Here is a 21,731-nt window from a genome sequence, read left to right on the forward strand (position 1 = left end):
AGGTTACATATTGTATTTATTCCGCTTACTTTTTTTTTTTTTTCTTTAGACAGAGTCTAACTCTGTTGTAGCTCAGGCTGGAGTGAAGTGGTGCAATCTTGGCTCACTGCAACCTCCACCTCCCAGGTTCAAATTATTCTCCTGCCTCAGCCTCCCGAGTAGCTGGGATTACAGGCATGTGCCACCATGCCTGGCTAGTTTTTGTACTTTTAGTTGAGATGGGGTTTCACCATGTTGGCCAGGCTGGTCTCGAACTCCTGACCTCAGGTGATCTGCTTGCCTCGGCCTCCCAAAATGCTGAGATTACAGGTGGGAGCCACCGTGCCTGGCCTACATAACATTTTTGATATTAAAAAATTATATCAATGGAGGACAGCTTAGTGGCTGTCAGGGGTCAAGGGTTGGAGGGAGGTGCTACCAAAGGGCATCTGAGGAATCCTGCCAGGGATGCAAATATTCTGTGTCTTGACTGAGTCACTATCAATTTCCTGGTTGTGATACTGTCCTAGGGTTTTGGAGGATGTTGCTACAGGGGGAAACTGTATAAAGGGCACACAGAATCACTATATTATTTCTAAGAATTTCACATGAAACTTCAGTTATCTCAAAATGCAAAGTTTAGTTGGAAAAAAAGAGGATATAAAGCAAATGTGGCAAAATGTTAACATCTCTTCTTTGTGGGTTTGGGGTGCATAGAAATCTGTTAGATTTGTTGTTATTATTTTCATGATTTTCTGAATGTTTGCAACATCCAGTAAAAATCAAACCCTCTGGAGTTATATACTCAGCCTTATATGTATGAAACCTTGCCTAAGACTCATTCCTGGCCCCCTCAGACTGGTGTGCTAGAAGCACAAGTACGAGGGATGGAGGAGCTTCTTAGGTTGGCACTGGCCCCAGTGGCAACCATGCTTCTGACTCCCTGCTGTCCTTATTTAACCTGGGAAACCATTGAATACTCTTTGAGTACTGGGACTTTCTATTCTCCGTATAGCTCCCACAATGCTCTACTGAATCTCCTTGGTCTACCACAGAAATGGGTGAAATTCTACTTCTGTACTTGGTGACAGCTACTTCTAGACTAAAAGAATTGTCACAAGGAGCACTGTCTTATTAGAATCCTTGGTTTTGTGTATTATAAGACAATAGAGACGTATATACCAGAATTCATTTATTGTATCACTAAAGTACAACTTCACAATATAATCAAAAGGGACTAAATGAGACATGCAGAACAGTTTAGATGTAGAAATAGAAAAGAATGTTTGAAGGGTCAGTTAGATTGAAATAGAATTTTAATAATCACGAGAGAGCCAAGTGTTTCTAACCCAGTGTCGCTTAGACAGCCTTGGCCATCGCAGGTCTATTCACATGGATTCTGAATGACGATCAGAAGATATTCCTTATCTATGGAGAGATGGACAAAATCAATTCACCCTTAATTTAAATTTAATCAAGGAATATTTCAACTAGACTGCTGTTCTCTTCAAAACATCACATGGACCTTGTGTAGACAGATGGTTTCCCACCCTGGCTGCACATCAGAATCACCTGTTGAGCCTTTAGAAAATACCCATTTCCTAGGGCCTCAGAGATTCTGATTTCATTGGTTTGGGGTGGAGTTGCAGGAATGGAAAAAATTTTTAAAAGTCCTCCAAGTGATTTAATGTGTTGCCAGGGTGAGGACACTGGTGTAGAAAAAACTTCATTTAGTTTATAGGCAATTCTGATTTGATGGATTTACTATAGAGGTTTGTTCTAGATTAGTTTAGTGGCATAGGTCCCATGGTACAGTCATTTTGTAACATTGTGAACCTAATTCCTTCAGGGAAAGGAGTGTTTCTGTGGCTGCTCTTCTGGTAGACCTGGGAGATGTACTTTCCTCATAGGGAGGGTTTAAGAACCTACAGGCCTTGGGTTCACTGCCTACTTTATCTGCAGGACAGGGAACATTTCTCCCATTCTGCAGAGTCTGTATGCTAAGTTTGCTGAAAATGAGACCTACATTTTCTAAATTTTTCCATTAGTAATAATAAATGCAAGTGGGCAAAATTCAAGCTGTTCTAAAGTCATGGGGTCATATTAATTGCTAATTTCATAGAATTTTTAGGTTGGGATTTTTACATTCAAACATCATTTTGTAATAGAAGAATATTATGTTTTATATTGCATACTAAAATCTATACTTCCCATTCATAGAAACAAGGCTTTTTATCTAGCAAAGTAGAAAGATGATTTAACTAGGAAATGAAATGCCAAATTACCTGGAGCCACCATGATTTCATGTTTCTTTGATCTGATCCTAAGAAAAGTCAGGTCGTTCTGAGGATCAATGTCACGAACTGTGCTTTTGGCTTTCATTGTCAGGTGATGAAGAAGGCCTGCATATTGAACAGTTGTTGAGTTGTCCAAGGTTGTTCGGATGGGAATACCTATTATGAAATTTAATTTTGGTTAATAATTTTCTGACTAGAAAAGTAATATGTACATTGTGAAAGTACTGGAAAACACTGATAATTGTAAAGTAGAGGAAAAAGTTATGGCTTATCACTCTCTGGTAACAATTTTAGTTTATTTCCCTCCAATCTTTTTGTCTCTGTAGATTTTTAAGTATAGTTGTGTGAAACTATATTTACAAATTTGACTGTTGCTTTTTTCTTCATTAAAATTATAACATACGAGTTGTCCTTGTTGACAGTGTCATCAACATGATTTTTAATAACTGCATACTTTACTATTTTATGGACATATAATACAGTCCATCTCCTATTGTTTGGTCATTTTGTACCTTATATTTTTTATATAGTTAATGGGGTGATGATGAACGTTTTTGTGCATAAATCTTTCAGAAGCTGTTAACTGACTACTTGAGTACTAAGTTAACATATTTCTAGATGAAACGCACTCCCCCGAATATCTTGTCTACAGTGAGTCTGCTTTGAAGTGCTTGATCTGTGACATGGTGTTAGTCTTCTTCCCTGAGGCCAGAAACATAAAGGGATATCACCACACATGCTAGGCGGTACATCAAAAGGGACTCCTCATACAGTATTTTGCAAACCTTAAATTTTATGTTAGAAAATGTGGTAATAGGAGCCACGGTGGCTCAGGCCGGTTGCTCTGGCACTCGGGGAGGCGAGGCTACATGTTCGAGGCCAACCTGGTCAACATTGATTGAAAAAAAAGAAAATGTGGTAATAAGGATATTGTAGTTTTGCTGTGCATTCCCTGGTTTGCACTCATTTTTGGTGTAAACACTATTAAATTTGGCTACTTGTGTGCTCCATTGTTTGTTTGTTTGTTTTGAGACGGAGTCTCGCTGTCCTAGGCCCAGGCTGGAGTGCAACGGCAGGATCTCGGCTCACTGCAACCTCCGCCTCCTGGGTTCCAGCAATTCTCCTCCCTCAGCTTCCCGAGTAGCTGGAGTAGCTGAGACTGCAGGCACCCACCACCACGCCTGGCTAATTGCTGTATTTTTAGTAGAGACAGGGTTTCACCATGTTGGCTAGGCTGAACTCCTGACCTCAGGTGATCCACCCGCCTCATGTCTCCCAAAGTGCTGGGATTACAGGCGTGAGCCACCATGCCCAGCATGCTCTATTGTTCTGTTACACAAGTTTAAAACAGAAACTATTAACTGGAAAATTCTAGCCAGAAGAATATGCAAGTGTAATTCAATTCAGTTGAAATCAATCTAACTCAACTTGGAACACCCAGCATTAATGCCTATTATGTACCAGGCACTGTGGTAGGTATTTTACATATATTGTATCTAATGAGAGATAGCCTTCATATTATTATTATTATTTTTTTGAGATGGAGTCTCGCCTTTTCGCCCAGGCTGGAGTGCAGTGGCCGGGTCTCAGCTCACTGCAAGCTCCGCCTCCTGGGTTTACGCCATTCTCCTGCCTCAGCCTCCTGAGTAGCTGGGACTACAGGCGCCCGCCACCATGCCCGGCTAGTTTTTTGTATTTTTTAATTAGAGACGGGGTTTCACCGTGTTAGCCAGGATGGTCTCCATCTCCTGACTCATGATCCGCCCGTCTCGGCCTCCCAAAGTGCTGGGATTACAGGCTTGAGCCACTGCGCCCAGCCGCCTTCAGATTATTTTGAGAAGAACTAGATAGCCAGAGAATTCCAGGGATTTGATTTGCAATGTGCTTTTATTTTAGGAGGAGATATGAAGGTGAATTTGGGATCGCTATCAAATTCCTTAGGTATCTGTATTAAGGGCACTCAAGAATGAGCCTAACATGGCTCCTGGTTTCCTTCAGAGAATGTAGCTCCAGAAACCATTAAACAAGAAGAGCACTTTCAAGAGTAGAAGAGTGTTACAAACTTAGGAGTTTACCAGGTTTTCATAAAAATCTTGAAGACCATCAATTTTGACTTTGAAAAGACTGATTTCTCTTTCTTTTAAGATAACTGCTGTGTCCAGAATGTTTTGCTAAACAGTATGAGGATAATATTTACAGGAAAACCTATTCAATAAATAAAGCATCATAAAAACCTTGCTAATCTTTTAGTATGATTTGCTGGCCACTCTTTCCCTGGAAGGCAGTCAGCTGTCTTGCATACCTGAAGGTCACAAAGCATGGATCTTTAACAAGCAGGAAATGGAAATGTGGCAACACGCAACCTTTGATGGGAACTTTTTGACGAGTTTTATTTTGCATCCTAAGTAGTGACTACCTACTAAGGGTGCAATGCTCAGTAGCAAAACAAGAAATACAACCAGAATAAATTATTTAAAATGTAGGTGACAGGATTATGAATCAGATGCTCAGGTCTATTTAGTTAGTCTGTTCATGATCCAAGTCAATAAATAAAACAGCTAGCCTTTTTGAATAATAAGTGTGCACAGTGGAAACACGTGGAGTTTTTCATATCTGCCATACACACTTGGAAAAAATCAATCAACAAATATTTATTGAACTCTTGCTTGGCACCATGTGAGGTAATTAAAAAATAATTTATTGAGAAGTAATTTTAGCATATGGTATAAAATTTACCCACTTCCCTTCTGAGAAACAACTACTGGTTTCTTAGAGCCTTCTAGAGACATTCTAGGTCTATTCAAGAATGTATGTGTTTGTGTTTGTAATTTTCATTTTAATGATACCATTCTCTATTTCGTACCTTGATTTTTAAATTTAATACTCTTTGGAAATTGTCTGATTCTGTACACGTAAGTCACACATATTAGTGACTGAATAATAGTCTTGTTGAATAGATGTTTTGTAATATACTTAATATGTCCTACTGATGAGCATTTAGGCTGTTCTCAATCTTTGACTTTTGTAAACAAGGCTACTTAATATGTCCTTGGTCATCTAATTTCACATTTGTATATATGTGTAGGATAATTTCCTAAAATGAAGCTCCTAGAACAAAGAGCATATGTATTCTAAAATTTGATGGCACTACTTTACTACTCTCTATGATCCTAGTAAGCCAGCACCCGTTATTTCTATTTGTCATCTTCAACTGCACATTTGTGCTTTGGTTGATAGATTGTATTTCAAAATAAAAGGAATTGGCTGGATGGCTGTTACAATCTAATGAAACTCAAATGATAGATTGTTAGAAATGTCAGGAATATTTAAAATTAAGAGCCTGTAGAAATCAGACTTATGTACATAAGAAAATATGACAGATCTGACTGCCTGGGGGACAAACATACATATTTGCCAGTATCTAATTCAGTGATCAGTGTTGCAATATTATAAACAATGAATGGTTTTATAAATGAGAAACCAATGCTAACAAAAATCTACTCTAATTAAAATATGTAGCATTGGGCTAAACTGGGAAGACTACTTTACTGTCTTCAATAGGAAGTCTACGTTTTAGTAACAGTGAAACCGAAGGACTATATTTAACATGGCATATGATGATATCTAAATGAATAAGCATGGTAGAACTCTGACCTAACCACAAATATAATCTGAAAATGCTAAAATGATTTGCCTAGAATTAGTAGACCACAACTGCTAGTAGAAAACAGTAATACATAAAACATCATCTTAGCTAAATATTTTGGTATTAAATTTCATGGGACTTCCCAAAGCTGAAAAGCTACAAAGCTACACTGTAATAAATGACGCTTTCATCTAAAATTGAGTAGGTTGTTGAAACTGAGTATTTTATTACATTCTGGACACATAGTTTACACCATATGCCATTAATAAACATCCTTGTCATATACTCTGGTTATTAATAATCCAACCATAAAAATAAGCCCCTTATTTATATTTTAGGGAAAACAGGTTAATTTGGCTTTCAGGTAAAAACTCTTAAGTACCCAGAAACCTTGAAAAGTGTCCTGAATTCTAATATAAACTTATCCTAGTAGAGGTTAATTAGAAGTTAATGGGTATTGAAAATAATATTTTGTTGCCTTCAGATAAGAGAAGTGTTAATTGAGGAACCTCAGGAAAATAAAGTGAAAATCACTTTTCGTCTCACTACTCAGGGTGATCACTGTAACATATCCCTACTCTTCCTTCTCTATTTATTTGAAGTGTATGTGTGCACCTGACCATAGATAGGATTAGAACGCGCTGGTGACCGCTTTGTTCTCTGCTTTTTTCATCTAATACTGTGAGTAGTTTCCCAAGACCCTAAATAGTCTTCAACCTTTTAAATAGAGTAATGTTCATCAAGTAAATATTATATAGTTACTTTAAAAATTCCTGCACTGTTAGGATACATTTATTTACTTACTTGTTCTATTTATTTATTTATTGCTATTACATATGATGCCTCAGTGAGTATCCTCATACCTAAATATTTTCATCATCACTCTTTAGGATAAATTGCTAGGAGTAAAATTGTAGATCAAAGGGGGTGAATATTTTTCAGATGTTTGGCGCATATCACCAGGATTACCTACTTTAGACCAAGATCTTCCAAAGAATAACATTAGATGAGTGGTTCTGGGAGTCACAGGTGAATGTACCTGTACAGGGTTGAAGAGTGTCTCCCTAGACCCCCCAGATCCCCAAATTCAAGTCCAATATAAACCTCAGAAGGTGGCCTTATTTGGAAACAGGGTCTTTGCAGATGTAATTAGTTAAGATGAGGTCACACTGGATTCACGTAGGCCCTAATCCAATAACTGGGGTTCTTATAATGAAACAGACAAGAGACACAAAGATGAGAATGCCACATCATGATGGAGGTGGAGATTGGAGTGATGTGTCTATAGGCCAAGGAACACTAAAGATTGACAACTACCAGAAGCTAGGAAGAGGTAAGGAATGATCCTTCCATAGTGTCTTCAGAGGAAGCATGAGCCTGCGGATATCCTGATTTCAACTTCTAACCTCCAGAACTGGAATAGAATACGTTTCTGTTGTTTTAAGTTACCAGGCGTGTTGTAGTTTGTTACTGCAGCCAAAGGAAACTAATGAACCACCTCTATGAAATCACATGGACAGCTCATCTTCGGAGCCATGGCAGAGTGTATGCAAATACCTGGAAATAAAATCAATGCAACCAGATCCATGTACTAGGGCTGAAATGCTTCCTGGAAATATTCTGCATAGTTCTTGACTTACCTGTAAGGCAGATCTTAAATCTTCTCTTCCCCTGATTATTCAAGCTCGAAAATTTATTATGTTCTATTATCTCTCTCATTCATTTGGCCTTGAGTTACTGGTTATAAAACAAATCAAATGCTTTATCTGTATAAATGAATTAAAAATCCCGACATTTTCATAACTATTTAATTACTATTAAGTGTTGGGTATTATGCCAAGCACTCAACAATTATTGTCTCATTTAATGATCAAAACCACCAGTAAAATAGGTTATTGTGCATTCTTAGTGGTAAGGAGTTGTAGTTCAGAATTTAAGCAGACTTTCAGTTGGTAGTTGCTCAGTAAGTATTTACTGATGGATTTTTCCAAGGCACTGAGTTGGTAATGGACCAATTCCATGGTTGCACCACACATTATGTAAAGTAGCTACTCTTATTTTAACTAATGCTCTGGAATTTCTGGCACCCCTTGTCCTTACAAGTGTCTGAATTAGCAATGAAACCAGCAGGAACTCTTAAGAGGTTGCCACCATAGCTGAGCATGGAGCAATGTGCCAAAGTAATGTGCCAAAGTAACATGCCAAAGTAAATGCGATGTGGATTCTTAACAAGGATTGTGCAGCAAGAGCAAGTTTTTGGTAAGTGTACAGATTTCATAGTTGGAAATGTATAGGCTCTTCTTATACTACATCCACAAAGAGTACATTATAAATGATACCATTAATTCTCAAAGATTTTTAAATAAAATATGTTCAAGGAACACGTTCCACTTAAAATAAAGACTGAAATTCTGTATGGTTAATAATGTTGAAACAAAAACAAACTACCATCAATGATACTCTCCCTATCTTCTATATGACAGTTTTTTTGGCACTTCTGAAATATTGGAAGAGAATTACCAAAGCTTTAAAAAGTAAACAAATGTATAGTGCTTCTTAGGAGTATATAGACATTTTTAGACATGTCTTCTTCATATTTATGTCCCCAGATCTTAGCAGAGTGTTTTTTATATATATATATGGACTAACACAGCAAACAGGTTCCTGGTTGGCTTCTGCATGTCAAGAAGATAGCCTGTGATATATTTACCTTCTGCATTTACAACCATAGTTCCAATAACCCCTTTATGGCTCTGGATCCTCTTTAAGGTTTCTTCCACCTCTGCCTGAAAGAGACCAGGAAGATAATTAACCAAAAGGGCCCTGTGGTAACTCCAACCCTAAGGAGAATAACGTTTGGAAAGATACCTACTCCCCTATCTCCATAACCTAAGGTGCCGAGTGTGATAATCTCAGATTTTTAAAAGACAGCTTTGAAATTGTCAAGTCCCACATAAACATACCTATATAAGACCTCGTGGTTACAATCCTGATAAATCTCAGTAAGACAGCTTACTGCCTCACAGGAGTTCACTCCATATTTATCTGTTTCCATTTACTAGAAAATTATTCTTTACATTGCATGGAAATTTGTCCCAGATTATCTTTCATTCATTGACCCTGCTGTATTCAAATGAAAATTCCTTTTCTACATTATAGTGCTTTAGATATTTATAGAGCTATATCATGGCCTCCCTATGTCTAAAAGTACTCCTTATTGAGAAATCTTATTTTCATTACTGTGACCTAATCAGTTCAGATGATTAAATTTAAAGGATATTCTATAAAAAACAAAGTATTCCAGGATTCTAGGATTTTCTTGATAACTATAGCTTCCATATCAGTGCAAGCTGAATGTTCAACTATGAATGATTATTCTGGAATCTATTATTGTGTTTTAAACTCATTTGGAATCTTATGTGTAGACTGTATTGTACGTTTTCTTCCCCTCTAGAAAAGTCAAAGTCAAGAACTATCTTTTCCAAACCTGCAAATTGTTCATGACTGAGCAATCTCTGGATATTCTGAGTTCAAACAGTATTCTGCAAATTCTCTTCATGAGGGTTTGCTATATTCTTTTTTCCTCAATATTGCACAGGTGAACATTATGTTACTTCAAGATAGTTTTCCTTTGCACTTGGTATGAGCATGAGCACTTATTTTCTCTATTTCAGCATCATAGCCAATGTTTTCTTAACTTTAGGCATTTTTATACTAGATTCATTATTCTTACCATTATGAATGCCATGTATATTATTTATCTAAGTATTCTTTAAATTATCTCACTGCTAAAAGTTTAAATAAATGCATTTTAAAAGGAAACCATATATCACTACCACAGATGGAAACCTGATGTTATTCCTCATAAATAGAAATAACTGTAAAACAAACAAAACGAACAAAATGAAGAGACAGCATATCATTAAATTCTACTGCAATGAAAGCTCTGAGCCTGAGGCCTGCTCTTTAGATGAAAAATGGAAACTTCCAAATGACAGTGGTATTAAGGACCTAATAGTAACGGAAATTTTCTCCTGTATGTAGTCTGAAGGTTGAACAAAAAGGAAGAGGAATAACTTTCTCACGATGTGATTCATTCTTATTTAGCATTTCTGGGCCATCTTATGTAGCAACGAATGTTTGCATCTCACTTTGAGAAACACTGCACTAAACCGTAAACGCTGAACAGGGTATCAATAATTTACTGCATTTTGGGCAATCTTTAAGACGATGTCCACAGCTTCTTGAAGCCACTGTGTCCTCATTTATCTTTCTCCCTGTTACTTATCTCCCAAACTCCTTTCTTTTCTTTCCCTGGCCTTTCCATTTCTCCACCCAGTTGTTTCTCGTCTCATGACTTCTGAGTGCTCCTAGTATAATTTCTTAATCTCCATCTCCAATCCCCGTTTCATTCCTCTCTCAACGACCTTTGCTTTCCACAGTTTCTACTTTTTTTTTTCTTACTTCTTTTTTTTTGGGGGGGGGGAGGAGGGGGGCGAGTCTCCCATCACTTACTTCCTTTTTCTTTATTTCCCTTTCTTCTTTTTCAGTATCTTCCCTTCTTACCCTTGCATTCCCTTGCTTTCCCTGTCCCACCTCTTCCTTCACTCTAAGGGTCTGATTTTTTTCCTTTCCATCTCGGCCTCCCACCCCGTCTTTGGAAACTTTCCTGGCTCCCCGGATTTCTCACTCCCCTGAGCATTCTTCATCCTCTCGATCTCTCTCTTTCCTTTCTCAACATCACCCCTCCCTATGTACCACCCCCGCGAAATCAATTCCCAAGACAGCTTCCACTCATCTAGACATCTTCCTCCCCCTTTCCAAGGTCTCCCTCTCGCCCCTCCAAGAAAATCCTGGAGCCACCAGTCTCCGCCGCGGCCCCTGGACCGTCCGTGCCTTGGGGGGCCCCAGGAGCCGGGTAGCGAAGGTCCTTGCCGGTAGGCGTCCTTCGAGCGCCGGGGTGTAGACGGAGACGCTAGATTTACCATCGCGGAGGCCGCAAAACTCTGGGCTCAGGCCGGCGGCACAGACTCCCGGGAGGTCAACAACGCTACCAGCCGTAGCTAGGAGACAAAGGAGGAAGTGGCCCCCGGAAGCTTCGGGCCGCGCCTGCGTGCTCGCGGATCGGCTTTTCCGCCCTGACCGTGCTCTTGATGCCTCCCGGCCGCCGTAGGCGAAGGTTCGCGGAAGCGGCGAGCAGGCGTTCACCTGAGGTTCGCCCAAGCCTGGGGCGGTGGGGCCCGGGAGGGAAGAGGGAAGTGGGTCAGGCTCCCGGTCTGTGTTCATCCATTCATTCATTCGTTGAGGCACGAATTAATGTAATAGCCACTCATTCGTTCAAGAACTGCTGATTCACCACCCACCAGGTGCCAGGGAGAAGGACAAAATGCACCAAGAAGTGCCGGAAGCAGTAATGTCCACGTGTGATACTTGCCTTGGAGCAAGTAAACAGGGAACAGGGCCATCTGACTCCGGGGTTGGGCTGCTCTAGGGGTTTGGTGATAGTCTTAGCTGCCTATGGCCGTCCATTAGTACTGCCCTGTACAGGGCAGATAATGTTGTCTCCCCTCCCAGTAGTTTTTATATTGAAGAAAAATATATCAGAGAATCAAATAATACAATCTTATGTACTTAAAAAAGTTAATGTATATCTGTCTACTCCAAGATCAGTAGAGTAAACACAGTTTCACATTTTATATTCTCACCTAGTTATAGCACCCTCTTGCTGTTCTCAACTCCCTTGAAGAGTTGCTACTTGTCAGTATTTCTGTTAGTTGTCAGTATCCATTAGGATCTGTATTTTTGCCATTGTAAATATCAACAGTTCTGAGTTACTAAAAAATTGCAAGTAGTAGTTCTGGAGGTTCTATACATTGCCATAGAAGAGCATTCCGTTGGGTATTTAAGGAACTTTTGGAGGAAACACATTGAGGAAACACATTAAAGATCAGTTAGGGATGGTCAGAAGTCGCTTGACTTTTTGAGGGACATTGATAATATCCTTATAGCCTAGGAGGAAAAGAGCCACTATTGTACGAAGAAGCACAGCAGGAAGATTTTATGGCTGCAGTGGTGTTATGACTTGCTGGAGTTAGAGGAGGAAAAATATTGATGACAAAATACAAGCTGTAAGTTGGGAATGCATCTTCATAGGGATCATGCCATAACAACTTCCTGTAATACCGATTCTGCGCATTCATTTCCAGAAAGTAGTCTCACACTAAACAAGGCATGCATCGTACTAGGAATGTCAACTGGATTCTGAATGGGCCATGTTAGGCATGCTCTGGGACAGTTTTGAATTCATTGTCAGGCTTGGACTCGATGATCCATTTCAACTCCAAATCTGTCATTTTATTATATTAACTACAGAAATACTCTGAGAAGCTGTAGTTCTGCTCTAATTTTTGTTGAGGTGTGGGTGATTCTGATTACTGTAATTCTCTCCTTTTTTTCTCTCCAAGAAATTTGTATATCTCGGAAAGCCAGTTCACTATTAATAGCCAAAGAATCCCACTTGATTCTCAACACCTGGTACTCCAACAAAGTTGATTTGGAAAGGGCTGCTAGAGCCTTGGGGAACGAGTCTGAGTCTGGTGTGTGCATGTGCATGTGTGTGCTTGTGTGTGTATGCATGCATGTGTGTACAGTTCTGGCTCTTACCTGATTGACTATAGCTACCATTTTGCAGTAATACAAATATAGGTCTTTAGAGAAGTACTGGCCGAGTTGAAGACTGATTCTTGGGCTCTCTGGGTGTTTCTGATCAAGGAGATTCCTACTTGATTGTGTAGCCATTTGTTTTTCTTACAAAAACCAGTGACAGTGCACCATGTCTGATATGTCAGTCAGCTTTAATGAAGGAACCCACTGCATATGCATGGAGTGTGGATTTCCTCGTTTCTGGAGTCAGGGTGTCAAGCTCATTCAATCGCTGACAGCTGTAATTAGAGCAAAAAACGATTCTACCATGAAAGGCACTGACAGGAGAACCCAACTGCTCAAAGAGAAATAAGAAGTAGCCAAACTGACTTCCAACCAACGGTCAGGTTTGACTCTGTGCACAGGAAATCAATGAGGAGAACTTGAGCCATTTTCCCCTTATCAATTTTTCACTTCTAATTATTTCTTGGAGGTAGCTTGGTTTAATTTTTATGCCTTTTTTGGACCTATAATGAATGTCCAGAGCTATGCTATATAAAGTGTCTTTGCAATGCCTGACATGTTTCCTACCCCATCCTCAATATGTGTGAATTCCTCTTTTACCGTCTCCTTCTCCCATCCCCTCAGCTTTTCTTTCGACTCACAATAAGTGCTAAATAACTTTGAACTTAAGTGAAAATATTAATGAATATTTTAAAAAATATTAACGAATAATACTTTTTGCAAGTACTCTGACTTAACCCCAAAAGTGATACATGCAGAGACCAAGTCCACAGTTTTTCACATGTAATTTTGTTAGAAGGAGATGATTTTCTTCTGAGAGTCTCTCTTGCTCTTTGATACTTTGCTACTGCTCTCTGGTTAGCTTGAAGAAATCCAGATAACTTAATGATCTTGAGTTTTTTCTTGACATTTTCTATACCACCCCATATAGCTATCTTTGGCATTCCTGGCAGTTGGCAAATATTAGGAACTGGGCCATGGAATAAATTTTGTGCCCATTCTCCCATAAGATAAAGCATTTTTTGTCATTTAACAGAACTTCTCCTGGTGTTCTACTGGTTTCCCTCCAGAAAATAGACACTACGTTCTTCTAACATGTTCACAGGCCAGGCGTGGTGGCTTACATCTGTAACCCCAGCATTTTGGGAGCTGAAGCAGGAGGATTGCTTAAGGCCGGGAGTTTGAGAGCAGCCTGGGCAACAAAGCAAGACATCATTTATACTAAAAATTAAAAAAAAAAAAAAAAGGCTGGACTTGGTGTTGCATGCCTGTAGTCCCAGCTACTTGGGAGGCTGAGACAAGAGGATTGCTTGAGCCTGGGAGTTTGAGGTTGCAGTGAGCCACAATCACACCACGCTCTCCAGCCTGGGTGACAGAGTGAGACTTGTCTCAAATAAAGAAAGTACAATAAAATAATAAAATACTCCTTAATACTGGGGCATAATTAGAAGATGCCAGTAATATCAATAAGTATTTCCTAAAACTGACCCAGTGTCATAGAATTGCAGTATTATAGATTTAAAGTTTCAGAAAATCAATCATTTTCTTCTTATTAGGCTAAGACACCCTCTGGGGTGACTCCCTTCAAGACCTAAGTGTAATAGAAGTATTTGCTTTCCATAAGGGAATCCTCCTTGTGAGAATTAAGTGTTTTCCTAGAGCACAGGATTTGGAGTTGGGTGCAGGTGGGGTTGACATTTCTAGGCATGTTTCCTTGAATCAAATAAACAGAGCATCAGCTTCTTCATTTATAAAGTAAGAAAGATAGTATCTACCTTAGAAGGTTGAGATGTGAGGTTTAAATATTATGTGGGTGAATATCTGGCTCATACCAGGTGACCAGCGTGGATCATTTAACCATGTTTCTTTCTTCTGTCTTTTCCTTTCTTTGGTTCATCTTTCCTTCTTCCCTCCATTCCTTTCCTCCTTCTCATCTTTAACCTTTCTTCCCCATTTCCTTCCCCTATTTCCTTCCTGTCTCCCTTCTTCACTATCCTCTCCTCAACCTCTCTTCCTTCTTCCCCTCCCTAGGAAAAATCTCCGTAATTTGTATTGTTGACATTCTCACTAAAGAACAACTTTCCCTTTCTCTTTGTATACAACTTATTATTAATTTAGAACCTTCATCTGTTTCATCTACCTCTAATCCCATTTTAACATAATTCCCGTTTTTATACTTCTAGCTCCAGCAAGCAGTTCCCATCTTAGTGTACTGCACATAATAGGTATTCTCAGTATCTTATGGTTGAGGGTAAACTGTAAACATTTCCTGGTCGATTAACTTTGTTCAAAGAAGAAGAAAGAAAGGGCCGAGGGGAGGAGTACGTCTCCTTTTCTCAGATAATCCAGTCCTGAGGTCTCTGATCCATTTAGTTTCAAAATTACTTTGGTAAGTATAACACATAAAAAAGTAAGGTGCACCAAACAAATGTACAGTGGGTGAGTTACTGTGAAGTGAACAGCTAAACCCCCAAACCAGATTAAAATAAATAGAACACTGTTCACACCCAAGAAACTTCTACTTGGCCAGTCCGAATCATTATGCCCACTCTCCCTGCAAGTTAGTTATCTGACTTCTAACAGCAAGATTTAGTTTGCCTCATTTAAAATTATTCCAGTGGAACTACCTGGTATGTAACCTTTTGTTTTGGGCACAATTTTCCTCAGTATTATGTGTATGATAGTCATCTATGTTGTGTGCAGTTGTGGTTTCTTCATTTTTATTGCTCCGTAGTACTCACCTGTAAGAAAACACTACAGTTTATTTATACTTTTACTGTTGAAAGATATTTTGGTTGTTTCTAGGTTCTGACTAATCTGAATAATGCTGCCAAAGCATTCTGTCACGTGTCACTTGGTGCACATAAGCATGCGTTTGTTTCAGGTGTGTGTGTGTGTGTGTGTGTATATATATATATATATATATATATGCAGGAGTGGAATTGCTGGGTCATAGAGTATGATCCATTATCATGCATTGTCAAACTGTTTTCCACTGTGGTTGTGCCAGTGTACCAATGTACCTAACAGTGTAGTGCAAGATAATTTCTTTTGGTCTACAGCCTTGCCAATAATTAATATTGTCATGCTTTTAGGTTTTAGCCATTCTGGTATGTGGAAACTAGTGTCTCATGTGGTTTTAATTTGCATCTCGTTGCTTACTGATGAGATTGGTCACTTTTTCCCCCACATAATTATTGACTTTTGTTTTTTTTTTTGATTTTGTGTGTGTGTGTGTGTGTGTGCGCGCATGCACATGTGTGTTCCCTGTGATGCAAGATTTTTGATGGTTATATGTATATGTCTGTCTTTACATAAATACCTACAGCTACATCTATATCTATCTATTACAAATCTGTTCTACTCTGTGGCTCTCATTTTATTCTCTTAATTATGTCTCTCAGTTGTGCATATGTATATGGACACTTGGTGTGTAGCATAAGTGGAGCTGCAGACCAGTGGGGGAAGCGTGTTTTTTTTTCAATATATGACACTGTACCAGTTTTATATCCGTCAGAAAATAAATGAAACATCTTCATTACCTTGGGCTAGGGAAACTTTCTTAAGCGAGACAGTAAAGTACTAATCCCATAAAAAATATTGATTACTAGAATACATAACAATTAAGAAATTAGAGGTTCGTTTGTCCTAATAAGAAGAAAATGGTTGATTTTCTGAAACTTCATAACACTGCAATTCTATGACATTGGGTCAGTTATGGGAAATACTTATCGATATCACTGGCATCCTCTAATTATGCCCTAAAAGTCACCCAATCTTAGGTATTCCTTTATAGCAACACAAACCAGACTAATACAGGGACCTTATTCTCTGACCAGAGGGGCTTTGGTTTCAAGAGTGTGTGGCAAACTTCACTGTTTTTTTCTGTGTTCTCTTACCACTGGACCTCAACACAGATTCAATTACAGAGTGTGGCAGAGTTGGGTAAAGTCTCAGCATTCTGGCCTGAGGACTAACAAGGAAAGCCCCAGAGAATTTGAAAGTATCAGGGGGTTCACAGTGAGGGAATTGCTCAGGAAGGCAACCCCATGAAGTTGTTTTTGGACTTCCGGACTTATCCCTGACTGAGTATATGTGTTTCTGATCCCAGACAGTATATCAAAGACTTTGAGAATAGAACTGTGGTATAGACCACTGCACAAGTCCGAGACTGCTGACTGGGTAGAATAAACATGAATCAGATCCAAATATTTCTTCAAATTCTTGGAAAGTGGAACCTACATTGAAACCATAAGCCACAGAAGGCTGGTCAGAGCTTGGAGCCAGAACCAAATTGGATTGATTTCTGGCACAAACAAAAATACCAACATTCTTTATGGGATTTAAATAAAACTCAGCATTTCATTACCTAATATTCAAAGTGTTCAGTGTACAACCCCAAATCACTTGACATACAAAAGTCCAGAAAAAAACATTTTAAGAAAAGAGAATCAATAGACTCTCTTGTGGTGTGAGGTAACACAGATTTTAGAATTATCTGGCAAAGACTTTAACTATAATCGAAGTAGTCCAGGAAGTAAGGACAAACATTCTTGAAACAAATGGAAAGTTAGAAAATCTCAGGTGGGAAATGTATGGCGTAAATATATGATGTAAAGAAGGAGCAAATGGAGGTTTTAGAACTGACAAAATAACAAACGAAAACCTCACTGGGTGAGCTAAAGAGCAGAGTGGAGATGTTAGAGGAAAGAGTCAATGAACTTGCAAATAGATCAAAAGAAACTATCCAATATAAGCAAAAGAGAGGAAAAGCAAACCCTGAAGGAACTGTGAAAAATCTCCAAAATCTAAGATTTGTCATCAGTGTCTCAGAGGGAGAAGAGAAACAGGGCAGTGCAGAAAAAAATTTGAATAAGTAATAGTTAAATTTTAAAAGTATATCTTAAAAGATACAAATCTATAGATTCAAGGAGCTCAATGAATCCCAAAGAGGGGAACAAAACAAAAATGAATTTATATCCAAATACATCATAATCAAAATGCTAAAATCTGAAGACAAAGAAAAAGTTTGAAAGCAGTCAGAGAAAAATGAAGTATATTTATAGAGAAAAGATTTTGATTTATACAGGAATGATTCCTGGTCATAAACCTTGGAGGGGAACTATCTGTTTAAAGAGCTGAGAGAAAATATTGTCGACCCAATTTTCTATATACAGCAAAAATACCCTTCAGTAATAAAGGGAGAAATAAAGACTTTTTTTTTTTTTTTTTTTTTTTTTTGTCGAAGTCTCGCTGTCGCCCAGGCTGGAGTGCAGTGGCGCGATCTTGGCTCACTGCAGGCTCCGCCTCCCGTGTTCACACCATTCTCCTGCCTCAGCCTCCCAAGTAGCTGGGACTACAGGCGCCTGCCACCATGCCTGGCTGATTTTTTTGGTATTTTTAGTAGAGACGGGGTGTCACTGTGTTAGCCAGGATGGTCTCAATCTCCTGAGCTCATGATCCACCCGCCTCAGCCTCTCAAAGTGCTGGGATTACAGGTGTGAGCCACCATGCCCGGCCAAGACATTCTTAGATGAAGGAAAATTTAGTGCCAGCAAATATGCACTAAAAAAAGGTTAAATGAAGTTCTTAAGACAGAAGTGAAATGATGGGAGAGGGAAACATGCAACATCAGAAATGAAGGAAGAAGAAACTAAAAATATCTGGGTAACTATAATAGACTAGGGGTCAGCAAACTATAGCCCACGTGCCAAAGTCAGCTCACCATCTATTTTGATTAATATAATTTCATTGAAACACAGTTGTGCTCATTTGGCTATGTGTTGTCTTTGGCTGTTTTCACTCTATAAGCACAGAGTTGAATAGTTGTGGCTGACACTGTATGGTCTGCAAAGCCTAAAATATTTACTGTCTGGCCCTCAGCAGAAAAAGTTTGCTGAATCCTGTAATAGACTGTTACTTGCTTGAATTCTTTAAAATGTGGTTGATGGTTGCCAAAGATTATAGCATTGTTTAGGGTTTTGAAAGTGTGTAAATGTAATATGTAAGGTAACTACAAAGTAAAGGGAGGGTAAAGAGACCAATCTGAGAGTAAGTTTCCTACATTTCAATTGAAGTGGTCAGGTATTGGTTCTAAGTATATTGTGGAAAATGAACTATATAATCTCTTGGACAACCAATAAGAAAAATTACAAACTGATATAGTAAAAAGGCAAAGTAGATAAATTATCATATGAAAAATTGTTTGGGCAACCCAAAAGGGAAAAGGGCAAACAGTAGAATGGTAAATAGATGGAACAATCAAATCCTGATACATCAATAATTACATTATATATACATCACATAAGCAGACTCATTGAAAGAGGTTGTCAGAATGAATTAAGAAACCAAAAATGATCAGTGATTTCTGTTTCTGTAAAGATGAGGTAGACATGCTTCTCCCTATTCTTTCCCCTGATTATACCTAATAACTCTGGAGATTATATATACAAACAGAAGAGATTGAGATAGCCAGACAGATTGGCTAGGGACATTGGAATCGAAGGAATGACATGCTTATAAGTTACTTGAGTTTTCTTTTTGTCATGTATCCTAGACTAGGATATCTTGCACAAGGAACTGGAAGCCCAGAAATGTCAACAGGCACAGAAATTGTTAAAAAGTCCCAACAAAAGCCTACCTTTTCTAGCCAAAGGATCAACATACGTCCGGCCTAAAAAGATAGAAACTCTCAGAAAACAACCACTCTACTCCATCCGAACACCATACAAAAAAACCATCAATGCCCAAGAGGAGAATATAGATTTCCACTCTCATATTGCCATAATTCCCTCCATCCTCTGACATATCCTTTTCAAGTGCCCAGAGAACACATACAAGATAGGCTGCATCCTGGACTGTAAGACAAACCTTAACAAATTTAAAAGAATAGAAATTATACAGAGTGTTTTCTCAGACTACAGTGGATTCAAGATAGAAATCAGTAACAGAAAGATAATGGGAATATCTGCAAACACCTGAAAACTAACCAACACATTTCCAAATAATTCTAGTTTAAAGAGGAGGTCTCAAGAGAAATTTTGTAAATACAATGAACTGAAAGACAATGACATAAGATGTATTAAATTTGTGGAACTCAAAGCAGTTATGAGAGGGAAAATTATAGCACTACATGCTCTCATTAGAAAAAATGAAAAGTCTTAATCTGAACTCTCACTTCAAGAAACTTGGAAAAGAAGAGCAAAATAAATTGATTTCGTATTTAAAAGTTCCCTGTATTTGGGTTCTCTAGAGGGACAAAACTAATAGGTTAGACGTATATATAAAGGGGAGTTAAGAAGTATGGGGTCACATCATCCCAAGTTGAGATCCCACAATAGGCTGTTTGCAAGCTGAGGAGCAGGGAAGCCAATCCGAGTCCCAAAGCTGAAGAATTGGAGTCTGAAGTTTGAGGGCAAGAAGCATCCAGTGTGGGAGAAAGATGTAGGCCAGAAGACTAAACCAGTCTTGTCTTTCCACGCTCTTCTGCTTGCTTTTATTCTGGCCATGTTGGCAGCTGATTAGATGGTGCCCACCCAGATTGAGGGTGGGTCTGCCTCTCCCAGTCCGCTGACCCAAATGTTAATATCCTTTGGCAACACCCTCACAGACATACCCAGGAGCAATACTTTGCACCCTTCAATCCAATCAAGTTGACACTCAATATTAACCATCTCAAGTCCACCCCTTGTCAACTTCAACCCATACACGTCTCCTAAAATCATACATAATCTTCAAATAAAGACAGTAATAAGGTCATAATTATGCCTAACACAATGCAGCTATCCTTTGATGGGAAATGCATCAATCCCCAACCCAAATGCTATTACATAAAGTTAACAATACTTAAATGCTGATGCGAAGTCAATAAATCTTATGTCACATGATAAAGGACAAAGAAAGGAAATAAAATGAGTACTAAGTAAATATCTTTCTTAGTACAAGTATATACATGCACAAACATGTTCTTAACAAAATAAGGAGAAAATACTCATGACAATTACGGTCCTCATTTCCACAACTGGTCACATGGTCATAGCTGGTGTTGGCGACTAACAGACTAAAACATTCCCCAAAAGAAATCTCCACTGGGGACTCACTAAATAATTCCACCAAATATTTGAAGAAGAATTACCATTGTTTCTACACAATCTCTTTCAGAGAATAGAAGAAGGGGGATAACTTCCCAACTCATTTCATGATCTTATAAAGTTAGCATTACCCTGGTCTTCAAATCAGATAAAGACAGTACATGCACTGAAAAAGAAAGAAAAAGAAAAGTATGATGGTGAGAGTTTGAGAGTTCTTAGACTTGGCACCAAAAATACAATTCATAAAAGGAAAAATTAATACATTAGACTTTATCAAAGTTAAAACTTTTGCTCTTCAAGAGACCATATTAAGAGAATAATAGACAAGTTGCAGACTGGGAGCAAATATTTGCACATCATGTGTCTGACTAAGGACTACTATCTGTGATAATTAAGGAACTCTCAAAACTCAACAGTAAAATCAACAAAAACAGCAACTACAACAACAACGTGATCCAGTTCAAAAATGGGCAAAAGACAGATAGAAACTTTCCATTGGAGAAGATATACGGATGGTAAATAAACACTCCAAAAGATACTCAGCATCGTTAGCCATTGGGGAAATGCCAATTAAAATGGTGGGAGTGTTCTATAAATGTCAATTAAATTCTGTTGGTTGATGATATTGTTAAGTTCTCTATCTTTGGTGATGTTTCTTCTGTTTTTTCTATCAATTTTTGAGAGAGGGATGTTGAATTCTTCAGCTATCATCGAGGATGTGTCCATTTCTTCTTTCAGTTCTGTCACTTTTTGCTTTAAATATTTTGCAACTCTATCTTTTTGTGCATACATTGCAGTTTTATTATGTGTGGTTTTCTTTGCATTTATCCTGTTTGGGGTTTTCTGTGTCTCTTGAAAAAATGTGACTTGATGTCTTTTTTCTGGGAAAATTCTCATGCTGTGTGTTGCCAGGTTCCAGTAATTAAAAGCATGCTTTTATGAATGAATAAAGGCTATGAGTCTTTTCTAAGAGAGTCAGCTGAGATATGTTTACTTACCATGTTCTGCATGTATATTTTCATCTACAGAATTGTAAGTATGAAAACAATACAG

At 38.5% G+C, this 21,731-nt stretch overlaps 1 protein-coding gene across 3 annotated transcripts; it reads right to left on the bottom strand.

The window, feature by feature from the left end:
* Positions 1 to 1,273: 1,273 nt before the first annotated feature.
* DYNLRB2 (dynein, light chain, roadblock-type 2) lies at positions 1,274 to 11,251 on the bottom strand. 3 transcript variants are annotated; one of them, XM_011990085.1, is made up of 4 exons: positions 11,131 to 11,251; positions 8,633 to 8,708; positions 2,265 to 2,432; positions 1,274 to 1,407 (listed from the first exon to the last, which is right to left on the bottom strand). In XM_011990085.1, the coding sequence occupies exons 1-4, from the start codon at positions 11,218 to 11,220 to the stop codon at positions 1,364 to 1,366; spliced, it is 378 nt and encodes a 125-aa protein (XP_011845475.1). In that variant the 5' UTR covers positions 11,221 to 11,251; the 3' UTR covers positions 1,274 to 1,363. The 3 variants fall into 3 exon arrangements, with proteins under 3 accessions (XP_011845475.1, XP_011845476.1, XP_011845477.1); XM_011990086.1 differs by lacking the exon at positions 11,131 to 11,251 and adding an exon at positions 10,908 to 11,033; XM_011990087.1 differs by lacking the exon at positions 11,131 to 11,251 and adding an exon at positions 10,681 to 10,977.
* Positions 11,252 to 21,731: the final 10,480 nt, after the last annotated feature.

This window comes from Mandrillus leucophaeus, unplaced genomic scaffold (genome assembly GCF_000951045.1).
Source record: "Mandrillus leucophaeus isolate KB7577 unplaced genomic scaffold, Mleu.le_1.0 Scaffold37, whole genome shotgun sequence".
NCBI classification, from domain to species: domain Eukaryota; kingdom Metazoa; phylum Chordata; class Mammalia; order Primates; family Cercopithecidae; genus Mandrillus; species Mandrillus leucophaeus.

Bases quoted from the DNA above. Each gene is read 5' to 3' on its own strand.
- DYNLRB2 (XM_011990085.1), bottom strand. From the start codon at position 11,220: ATGAATGAATGGATGAACACAGACCGGGAGCCTGACCCACTTCCCTCT. The intron at 8,709-11,130 runs GTGAACGCCTGC...GGTCTCTTTCAG, and splicing joins CAGGCTTGGGCGAACCTCAG to GCAGAGGTGGAAGAAACCTT. The intron at 1,408-2,264 runs GTAATTTGGCAT...ATCTCTCCATAG, and splicing joins TGAAATCATGGTGGCTCCAG to ATAAGGAATATCTTCTGATC.